This window comes from Salvelinus namaycush, chromosome 30, assembly GCF_016432855.1.
Source record: "Salvelinus namaycush isolate Seneca chromosome 30, SaNama_1.0, whole genome shotgun sequence".
Lineage (NCBI taxonomy): Eukaryota > Metazoa > Chordata > Actinopteri > Salmoniformes > Salmonidae > Salvelinus > Salvelinus namaycush.
In genome coordinates, this window is record NC_052336.1 from 31,780,379 (window position 1) to 31,792,289 (window position 11,911).

Sequence of the window (11,911 nt, forward strand, 5' to 3'; positions counted from 1 at the left end):
AACCTGTGCCGCAGTGCACCGGGATATGGCCCGCGACATGAACAGCGGTGAGTGAGGAGCGCCTCCTCAAATCGAACAGTAATCTGAGCCTCTCAGACGTGTCAACAAGGCAAAATTATGCTTCCTTCATAAAAATACATCTCTTTTCCATAAAATATATCTCCACATTTTCAAACTTGTTTTCATTAAGGCAGATAAACCCTTTTTTTAAATAAAAAGCATTACTTTTTGCATTTGAAAAGTGGCAGCCCGGTTCCAAATCGAATGCAATCAATGCTAACCCGCTTCACCAGCACCAGGAGATGGCCGGACATTAATTTAACTCCTCAATGTTGACCTGAGGACTGCGCCGTGTCCAATCAGAAAGAAGGCGTGAGTATACAGGAGTCTCATTGGGCTAAAGTTTCGCTTCCAGTTTATCTCTAGCTAGTATAAATAATAATAACACTGTTAAGACTTAGGTGGCGAAAGGCTAGATATAAAAATACGGATATCTAATATATAATTACGTGCCTCACTATTTTCATAAATATTCCAGTAGTCTAGAATTGGATATTTCTGCACAAAGTAGCAGTCAGTGTGATCCCTGAAGATACAGAATGTCAGTCGACAGTGTTTTTCGGACGCGTTCTCTCGGCGTTGCTTCCGTGGGGCTTCCTGATCAATATGCCGACGGAAAAGCAGCAAAGGTCTGGCAGCTGTACATCGGAGACACGCGGAGTAGAACGGAAGAATACAAAAGCTGGGTGGTGTCCCTGCTAAAACGGCACGATGTGCAAAGGATACTGGATGTTGCCTGCGGCACAGGGTAGGCATGTCACCGATACAGCTAGTATTTCTGAACTGTACATTTATCCGTACACACCAGCTTGTGGGCCCTCGTAGGCCACTGCAAACATCCCTATAATAAGCACATAACACATCGAGCTCTAAACAAACCTTTCAGATTTACGTGTGGTTCGTATTGCTTGTAGCATCGTCTCTTTAGTGTCTAGCGTTTGGCTAGGCCTTGATTGCAGTTGCTGAAATATTCCATTAGTTACCACCTGCTTTTTATGCAATGTACGCTTCCACAAAATAAACGTCGTGTGTTTTGGCTAGATAGGACAGCCTCCAACGAATGAAAAGCCAAATTTATTCTGCGGAAATGTAGGCATTTTTAAGGAAATCTGCTCAGCGTTGAGAACTGCAATTTACGAATTTCACCCAAATTAACCATTCCCACATTTACTCAACACTGGATTTGTTTTGGATATGGATTAGCTCAAAAGACTGTGTGAATGGAACCCAATGTGGCATACATTTATTTCCCTAGATATTACCAACAAATGCTCAGTTGCAAACTGCTGCCATTGCGTCACTTCAGAAAGCAGGGTATACATGTTTACATACCTTGATACCTACTAGTGCTTACTATCATAATAACCCTGTCAGCAGTTTTGGGATTACACCTAGAAGGCATAACGCATACATCTTGATTTAATATAGTAAATTGGTGTATTGTTTTCTTACACAATATGGACCAACTTGCTACCTGTGAAGAGATGTTTTGTTTTCATTATGGGTCCCTATTCAGGGCATAGTCTACAGATTTCTAGGCACTACCTGCACGTTTAAGTTATGGAACATAACTCATAGCTCCATTTAGCTGTACCACTTCAATGCTGATGAAACGTTTTGCCACATACCAAATGTTCACTCATGCAGGGGTAAAATGTGGAGCTGTTTTCAGATTGGTTGGGCAGATGGGGCTACTCACACCCATGAAAAAAGTACAGGTTGGAATAGCCTGTCCAGCACATCAAGTTGGAAAAGTCCAAAGAATAGCCCATCTAAACCTTCTGTAAGGGTGTGTACTGGGCAAAAGTGACTCCGTGCTTTGCACCAATATTGGCCGGATAGTGGTGTGTTTTGACTGGTGTTCCTTAACACAGATGGTGTGTATCTGTTTTTGGAGGTCAAATAATCTGGGAAGCTGCCTAGTCATCAACATGTTTTTCCAAACATTGTAAACTTCTTGCATTCGGTTATGTCGCCATTGTTGGATAGACCATAGATTATTGGAAACAAAGGCATATTGCATTGGCAAAGATGTGATCGCCAATGCAAAAGCCTACATAAGTGTCAGGGTTGTGTATATTGTATAGGAAACACTTTGCCATTGTGCAATGTAGTAAATAACTTAAATCTATTGCATTGAATTTAACAAGAGGAGTTGATTGTCTTTTCACATGTCTCGTCAACTGCAGTAGCACTGACCACGGGGCCTCTGAAATCCATGATTAGTAAGTAGATGAATTGGAAAAGATTTTGACTAGCTAAGTCCAGACAATGTGTTAGCCTAATCATTGTATCATTGCTACACTTGATATCCGGTTGGTTTGTACAGTAGTCACTATCTGGTGTACTCTTCTACTGAGCTAATTTGAGTTATGGCCCTAACACACGTCCTAATTCACATAGCGAACCGTGTGGCAGTTGTAGAATTATCCTCATTTTCAAGGAGAAATCCATGGTCATATGAACATACCGGCAGAGTAGTGCAGTAGACCTTTTGAGTTTGGCTGCACCCTCGCAAGTGTGCCCTGGTATCTCCCATAGTAAACATGGCTGGTGGAATGGGATTATTTAGGAGTGTCCGTGCTATATGCTATTTGGGGCTTTTGGAATGTTCTGCCATAGCAAACCATCTAGTTGTTTTGTCATTGGATCTACTTGTATACTCTTGCTCTCTGAGTACTAAATCCCTCTTCTCAACCGATGATTCGGTGAGCGTGACTCATTTAACTGCCAATGCTGTTTCGATTTGTCGCAATGGTCTACTATGGAAATAATTGGCACAGATTGCCAGCTCAGCAAAAGCTTGACCACAGGTCCACCCCATTCACAAATGTTTCTATAGTGTGTTCGCTGTCCACTAAAATGTATGAGCATTGGCTTTAACAAACCTGTTGCAGGTGTCACTATACATTTTGGTCATCATTTGTAAGGTGTTGGTTATCCATTTTTCCGTCAACCAGACTGTTTGCCCTTATCCTTAGCAACACACTGAAATGAGTGACACACCCAACAAAAGCAGTGATAGTTTAGCTTAGGACCATTTAGGGACTAGGTAGCTGACACCTAGCTTTGTGCTAAACTAAGCTAGCAACTTCATATAGGCCTATGTGGTTTTGTTACTGCCAAACGTGGAATGTTTATTGTTATTATGTGTTTCTACAACAATTTCCACACCTGAACTTCCCCTTGAAGGTTAGATAAGCAAATCATTTGTTCAAAACCCAACGGCAATGGTTTTGATTTATTGCAGCGTGGACTCCATCATGTTGGTGGAGGAGGGATTTAAGATGACGAGCGTGGACGCCAGCGACAAAATGCTCAAGTACGCCCTGAAGGAAAGGTGGGAGAGGAGAAAAGAGCGTGCCTTTGACCAGTGGGGTGAGTAGTGAGGGTGTGTCTGACAGATTCAAATCAGCTTCTCCTGTGCGCAACAATGCTTTGTTAGTAGGGATGCACATTTCGGTCAATCTTGCTGCCGCCTGACTGACTAACTAACCTTCATTTTACCGGTCAACAAACAGTAAAAAGAAAATCAAAACAGTAAAATGAGGTGACCAACAGAAAATACTATTAGAGATCTATATATAATGATGAGATGCTTATGTTTCCGCCCTAACGATGGGAGTCGGCCCAAGGTGGGAGGGCAGGCGGCAAGCTTAGGCCAAAAATAATACGGGTTTGTTTTGGACAGATTTTTGGCGAGAGTGAAACTTCTCGCTTTGCCTGTTCCTTTCTGATACTAAGCATGCGTACAAGGACAGGACATTTTTCATTAAGAGCTTAATGGAAACATGCAACAATAGCACGCCTATTGTCTTACTGTTCAAAAGGCTATAGCCTATTATTGGACATGCAAGTCCTGTAATGAAGCAGCTAATAAAACTCACTTTTCAAACATTTGCCAAAAGGCAATTTGCGTAAAACACCGTTCTTAACCTAATATTAGCAGTTATGACCAAGGTTAAAAACTTAGAAAGAGGGGGAAGAAAGTTGATATGTAGAACAGGACAGAAATGCTGTTAATGGCATGAGGAAGTCTTGTAAAATAATTGCATCCACATTTCTACGGGTGGATTTTTGCAAGGTAAGACATGCCTCATTATTTAAAGTAAAACATTCAGGTTTCAAACAATTCTACTTCAAGATCACATTGCAAAGTGGTGGGTGACACTTTGATAGTCAACGGTAGGCAGGCTATAGCCTATACACCTGAATGGTGAATGGGAGGTGTGCTTTAATTCAGAGTTCAGAAATAAAAAATGGCTCCTTTTTAATCGTGGTCGCAAGTTTTTAACACGTGATTGCGTTTAGAATCGTTTATAGCCTCTTTGTTGTTATTTTATTGTGTTAATTTATCATTTTAAAGCAGTGCAGTTCAAGAAAGAGTTGTTCTTTCACGGTAAGGTCTACACCTGTTGTATTCAGTGCATGTGTGTTAGGAGAATTAAGTTCTCATGGTCTTTAACCAATTAAATTAAATTACTCCGTCTGCTATATCAGGATTTGTAAGATACTGATAGAAATAAAAATAGACGGAGGCCCAGTCTACAAAAGTCAAATGTTTAATTACGGGAACGTTCTGCCTATTATTTCCTGTACACTGGTCTATATACCTCACATTTCGTCATAAATGTCCCTCTCGGATACAATGGCAACATAGTTCACAAGTCTTCCTGTCATACATTGTCTGCCACCTGTTATACCTTGGGCTTGTAGTAGATTGTCTCTCCCCTCCCTGGGTGAGGACAGAATGTCCTGTAAGGAACACATTAGTAGAGCTTGTCTGTCGATAGCTCCTCTTATCTCATACATTGTCTCACACTTGCACCCTGCTTACATACTAAAAAGGAACAAAAAGTCCTTGTCCTAATTCTGACTAAAACTACACACATCAGATTTATAGAGGTGTGATTCTAATACATTTCATACAACCATACAATGACAGGGTAGTTTTAGTTATAGTTCTACGTTAAATGTATACATCATTTAGTCATTATTCATAAAATCCATAACAATGTGACAAAGTTTGATTTGAGAATTGTTATTTGTTGTGCAATAACTGGGCTTACAAAAGCAGGTTTCACTCCAGTAGCCTACAGACTTTTTGAGGAGCTACTCTTGTGCTGTCTGACAGGTGATAGGCTCTGTATGCTGTGGGTATGTGATAAGATGCTTGATGACTAACGAACATACACACGCTGCAGTTTAACTCCACACAATTATGCAAATGACCCTATAGACCAATAAGCATGACCGGTAAAATGTATTTTTGGCGGCTAACTGATTTAACGGTTATCTCTATTTGTTAGCCCGCTGAGCGAAAGCTTAGGCAGAGCTAACACAATTCCTCAGCTTTCCTAATTGGTATTAAACTAGGAGGGAAGATGTCAAAAGAAAATACTCTAGACCTAAATATAATTTCTTAATTTTGTTCCTCTTTTTCCTTACCCTCCTCCAGTGATCGAAGAGGCCAACTGGCTGACACTAACAGAAGATGTGCAGAAGCCAGGGAATGGGTTTGATGCAGTCATCTGCCTGGGGAACTCCTTTGCTCACTTGCCAGACTTCAAAGGTGAGGGGCAGGCAGCCAGTATTGTCATTACCTAACTGATTTTGGACCCGCAAGTAACATATTTGTGTATTCTTTGAAGATCTTGGTACTTTATTATTGTCCCTTCTCTGTGTTGGGCTGGAACGAAAGCCTGCACATTGTGTAGCTTTGCAGGACCGGGATGATATCTGACCTTGCAAGTAATAATTGATAGTTCCGTTATAACAGTATAAGTGCTAGTAACAGTATACAAGTAATGCACTCCCCACACATACTACATGCAGAGACAGTCCTCTCATTTAAAAAAACACCTCTTCAAGAAAGCCTATAGCCTATGGTCCATGATTGACTCTGTCTACCCTTCCTTCAGTGCCTTAACAGTTTCTTATGTTCCCCCCCCAACCCAAACCCTTACCCTAAACCAAAAAAAACGTGTTTATTTAGTAAATATTTTCTTGAACTGCATTGTTGGTTAAGGGCTTGTAAGTAAGCATTTCACGGTAAGGTTTTCACCTGTTGTATTCGGTGCATGTGACAAATTAAAATTAGATTTTATGTAGACCTACTTTTAATGTAAGATGTCCTTGAGTGTCTTGAAAGATAAAATGTATTATATATATTTTTTGGCAGGAACAGTATATTGATTGTTTTGTGGTTCAGATGTATCGATGTTTGTCTATCCCAGGGGACCAGAGTGATCAGAAGTTAGCCCTGCAGAATATCGCCAGCATGGTGAGACCCGGGGGAATCCTAATCATCGACCACCGTAACTACGACTATATTCTGGAGACAGGCCGAGCGCCCCAGGGCAAGAACATCTACTACAAGGTACAAAAAAAATAAACGTTTGAGGTACATTGCATTCAGATACTACAATACGTATCGGCAGTGGTTGGCATATCTATTCGTCTATGTCAATCCATCTGTCCATCGTATTAGTTTGTCGCTCTGTCCTGACCAACCATTCCGTTCTTCCATCTAATCTCTCTATCAAGTTACCTACCCCTTTATTTAGTTAATTTGTTGTTTTGGGGGGGGATGGCATGTATCACCGTCAAGGTGAAAAATCTGTTTGTGCCCTTGAGCAAAGCACTTAACCCTAATTTGCTCCAGGAGTGCTGTACTACTATGGCTGACCCTGTAAAACGACATGTTTCACTGAACCTATCCAGTGTATAAAATATATATATATACAGTACCAGTCAAAAGTTTGGACACACCTACTCATTCCAGGGTTTATCTTTATTTTTACTATTTTCTACATTGTAATTGTGAAGACATCAAAACTATGAAATAACACATATGGAATCATGTAGTAACCAAAAAGTGTAGATTTTTCAAAGTAGCCACCCTTTGCATTGATGACAGCTTTGCAAACTCTTTACATCATCTCAACCAGCTTAATGAGGTAGTGACCTGGAAAAACATTTCAAATAATAGAGGTGTGCCTTGTTAAGTTAGTTTTACTAGCATTTAAGAGCAGTTGAAGGCCACGGAAGGACTGTTGTATGGCATTGAAGCTCGTCTGGAGGTTTAAGTGTCCAAAGAAGGGCCAGAAGTATACAGATTGGTGTTGTCTGCGTAGAGGTGGATCAGATAATCACCAGCAGCAGGAGCGACCTCATTGATCTATACAGAGAAGAGTCGGCCCGAGAATTGAACCCTGTGGCACCCCCAAAGAGACTGCCAGAGGTCCAAACAGGCCCGCCGATTTGACACACTGAACTCTATCTGAGAAGTAGTTGGTGAACCAGGCGAGGCAGTCATTTGAGACACCAAGGCTGTTGAGTCTGCCGATAAGAATGCAGTGATTGACAGAGTCGATCCTTGGCCAGGTCGATGAAGACGGCTGCACAGTATTGTCTTATCTTTTTGATCGTTTGAGACAATTCTTGTGATAATCCTTGTGACAAGGTATGGGGTGGTATACAGAAGATAGCTCTATTTTGTAAAAAAAACATGTCCATATTATGGCATTTACAGCTTAAATAAGCAAAGGGAAATGACCATTACTTTAAGACATGAAGGTCAGTCAATTCATTTCAAGAACTTTGAAAGTTTCTTCAAGTGCAGTTGCAAAAACCATCAAGTGCTATGATGAAACTGGCTCTCATGAGGACCGCCACAGGAAAGGAAGACCCAGAGTTACCGCTGGTACAGAGGATACGTTGCACCTCAGCTTGCAGCCCAAGTAAATGCTTCAGAGTTCAAGTAACAGACACATCTCAACATCAACTGTTCAGATGAGACTGTGAATCAGGCCTTCATGGTCAAATTGCTGCAAAGAAACCACCACTAAAGGACACCAATAAGAAGAGACTTGCTTGGGCCAAGAAACATGAGTAGGGGCCATTTAGACCAGTGGAAATCTGAGTCCATTTGTTAGATTTTTGGTTCCCACCACCGTGTCTGAGACGCAGAGTAGGTGAACGGATGATCTCCCCCATGTGTTGTTCCCACCGTGAATCATGGAGGAGGCGGTGTGATGTTGTCAGGGTGCTTTGCTTGTGACACTGATTCATTTAGAATTCAAGGCACACTTAACCAGCATGGCTACCACAGCATTCTGCAGTGATACGCTGTCCCTTCTGGATTGCGCATTGTGGGACTATCATTTGTTTTTCAATAGGACAATGACCCAACACACCTCCAGGCTGTGTAAGGGCTATTTGACCAAGGATGTGTGTGATGGAGTGCTGGATCATATGACCTGGCCTCCACAATCACCCGACCTCAACCCAATTGAGATGGTCTGGGATGAGTTGGACCGCAGATTAAAGGAAAAGCATCCAACAAGTGCGCAGCATATGTGGGAAGTCCTTGAAGATGGTTGGGAAAGCATTCCAGGTGAAGCTGGTGGAGAGGATGACAGCTTTGCACGCGTTTGGCATTAAGGCAAAGAGTGGTTACTTTGAAGAATATAAAATATTTTTTGTTTTTAACACTTTTCTGGTTACTACATGATTCCATGTGTTATTTCATAATTTTTATATCACTATTATTCTATAATTTAGAAAATAGTAAAAATAAAGAAAAACCCTTGAATGAGTAGGTATGTCCAAACTTTTGACTGGTACTGTGTGTATGTATAGTGACCGCATGGCAAGGGGAAACAATAATAATCACAACATGGATACTAAAGCTGCAATATTCCAAGGGAATCCTATCTGTAAACTTTCACTCCCTTCAAAATAGGCATGTCTCTTGGAATAGTTCCCAAGGTAAAGTGCTATTGCACCACTTACGCAATCACTAGCCCACATTGCCATTCTGATTTTAATACAGTTTATGCCGAGCCTTGTTGCTCAGGGAAATATAAAAGTGAGGAAATGTTACTTAGTTTTTCACGAGAATTATGAAGTGCAAGAAACTGAAGCTGTCTGGGTTTAAAAGGTAAGTGTTTGGTCGGTGAAAGCCTATGTCGGCGGTTCTCAACCTTGGATACTAGTACCCCTGGCCTATCCACCGGATGTACTTGAAGAATCATAAATGCCTCTGCATCAGTTGCACATATTTTTATTTTATTTATTTAACTAGGCAAGTCAGTTAAGAACTAATTCTTATTTAACAATGACTGCCTAGCTCGGCGAAACCCTAACCCGGACGATGCTGGGCCAATTGTGCGCCGCCCTATGGGACTCCCAATCATGGCCGTTTGTGATACAGCCTGTAATTGAACCAGTCTATAGTGACGCCTCTAGCACTGAGATGCAGTGCCTTAGACCGCTTCGCCACTCTGGATCACATGAGGGGGTACTGGGGGTTGAGTAACCTAAAGGATGTTGAGAACCACTGGCCTATGTGGGAGTGCATTTACTGCTTGAGGAAGAAGTCATTCGGACACATTAATTTATGGGGATGCTGTTCCTGCCAAAACTGGCCAGCAGATGAGCTTTAGGCATAAATCTCCCTAAAGCCTGCCGGATATTGTCTTTGCAATGAAAACAATTTCAGAGAGAGTGTAGAAAAGTAGATGCCGATTTCATTGAACTCAATGCCCTGATAGAAGTAGACTGGGATCTACAATGATTTTATTTCTTAGGCCTGCTTAAAAATGTATGCACTTGCTTTCAAAGTTACTCACTCGTTCATAAAGTCTGGTAAAGTGCAGCCTATGAATACGGCCAGGTAAACAGTCCTTAAGCAAATTCCCCCCACTTATGGAAAAAGTCCATGTCAGCGCCCAACGTCCTGTAGATCCATAGCAACAGCTTCCTTATTTTTACGTGATTAGTTAGCAGTACCACCTTGCTATCAACATTTTGTTTATGTCCCTATATTGGCCACTGAAGGGTTACAGTTGTCTTCTGTACTATTTTACATCAATATACTGTAGTCATAATAAAATGTAATGAGTTCTCTTACATGCTAGTGTTTGCATCATGCCTCGGTATTATGCTGTATGCATGTCCTTATCCATACTGTTTTGTGGCTAACCACCATGGTGTGTGTGTGTGTGCCTGTCATTTTTCAGAGTGATCTTACTCAGGACATCACCACCTCTGTGCTGTGGGTCGACAACAAGCCTCACATGATCACCCTGGACTACACCGTACAGGTGCCAGAGGGCCCACAGAGTTCCCCCGAACTCAGGTACAACTACTTATATCATTAGCATTAAGATGTATTCATAATGCATTGTAAAACTTTTCATGAGCACATTAAAATGCGGTCAAATATATTGACAACCTTACCTTTGCAATGGAGCGCAATGTTCTGTTTTCTCTTTTCAAAACATGTTGAATGGCTATTTTTACCCAGTAGGCACTTGCAACTTGTGAGAAATGACCCAGTAAACGAGATTACTTGCCTCCAACCAAATTCATAATTTAGTTCAGTATTATTTTACATTGAAGTTTAAAATCTTAATTTAATTTTATATTTGTTAATTTTGTTCTTGTTGGCTAGGAGAGTAAGTGTGATCCCACATTTTATGCCTCGTGTCTGTGTTCCCGCAGCAAATTCCGCCTGTCCTATTACCCTCACCGTATTGACAACTTCAAAGAGATCCTGGAGGGAGCCTTCCACGGGAAGTGTGAGCACAGTGTCTACGGCGACTTCAAGACCTACACCCCTGGCCAGAGCCAGGCCCCCTGCTACTTCATCCACGTGGTCAAGAAGACCGCTTAGTGACCCCACAAAACTTTCCCACGATTTTGTATCTCAACCCTCATTATTTCTCCCTACACTTTCTGTCATGTCTCTTCTGCTGACCCTTCTGTTCAAAACTGCCTCTTCTCCCTTTCTGAACCAAAACAAACCTGAGCCCAAATGCCCATATTCATGCTGTTCGATCCCTTGGTCTTTCAACGCTCAGGCAACGCAAGAGACGAGACACTCAACAGCCATCTTGAGTGATGTGAAAGCATCTACCAACCATGCTTGGTAGTATTTTGTCAGCCGGTGATTGTCAAGCAAATAACTGCCGGTCTCAAAGTAATTTACAATTAATTAACATAAACACATTTAGCATCTCCTGGCTTCCACACACAGCCTACAAGCCACTGATTCAGACCTTTTGGAACATCTACATTTAATCACAACTCTAATAAATACATTTAATATAGCCTACACCATCACAATAAATCCATTATTTATTTTAGACCAGTTTTAAAGAAACAAATATGAAGAAAATGTAGTCTGAGTTAGCCAGATCAGAGTCTAACAAGGACATGTCAAATGGCTGTGGGCTGCACTAGTTCATTTAGCAGACGAGTTTCTTAGAATTCTGTGGCATTATTTTATAGTATGAAGAATACATTTGAATGTGGCTGAATAAAATAGAAAGGATATTTTCTCCAAACCGTTACCGAGAGAGTGCACACATGCGGCTATTCTGTGTTGAGCGGTTAACAAAGAAACAGGTCCTCCTAAATGCTTAATTTACTTATTTATGCAACTTTAGTTGTGATATGTTTAGATTTTAGGCTGCATGAAGTGACCTAATGATTTTAAGTCTCATGAAATCCAAGAGCTCTGCTTTGTTTCTTGTGCAGGCTGCACACACTTCATCGGTCTCTCATTCAAAATTTGACAAGCACTTGATAATAATCTCACCAGGCCTCGAATTTCCTAACGGCATTCCCCTTGTGTGGTCGTAATGCCCCCTAAAACAAATCCATGCAATTTGTGGCCAAAGTAGCCGTTGTGTCCTGAATATAATAATTATAATTCTCCTGGCAGCCGTGCTCTGACGCACCTCTCACTCACATGGCTCTCTATCTCAATTCTTATTAGCCAATGCCCGTCATGTGATCGGGTCCTTCTCACATGCATCTCAGCCCCGAAGTAGGCTACAAG

At 41.4% G+C, this 11,911-nt stretch overlaps 1 protein-coding gene across 1 annotated transcript; it reads left to right on the forward strand.

Annotated features, from left to right (window-relative positions):
* The first annotated feature begins 599 nt into the window (after positions 1 to 599).
* On the forward strand, positions 600 to 11,103 carry gnmt (glycine N-methyltransferase). The gene is made up of 6 exons (XM_038969574.1): positions 600 to 808; positions 3,311 to 3,438; positions 5,519 to 5,632; positions 6,297 to 6,439; positions 10,086 to 10,204; positions 10,570 to 11,103. Exons 1-6 carry the CDS (start codon positions 600 to 602, stop codon positions 10,739 to 10,741), a joined length of 885 nt encoding a protein of 294 aa, XP_038825502.1. The 3' UTR covers positions 10,742 to 11,103.
* The last annotated feature ends 808 nt before the right edge of the window (positions 11,104 to 11,911 follow it).

Excerpts from the sequence above, each read along its gene's own strand:
- gnmt (XM_038969574.1), top strand. The coding sequence starts at position 600 with ATGTCAGTCGACAGTGTTTTTCGGACGCGTTCTCTCGGCGTTGCTTCC. Across the intron at positions 3,439-5,518 it reads GCGTGCCTTTGACCAGTGGG|TGATCGAAGAGGCCAACTGG; the intron begins GTGAGTAGTGAG and ends ACCCTCCTCCAG. Across the intron at positions 10,205-10,569 it reads CAGAGTTCCCCCGAACTCAG|CAAATTCCGCCTGTCCTATT; the intron begins GTACAACTACTT and ends GTGTTCCCGCAG.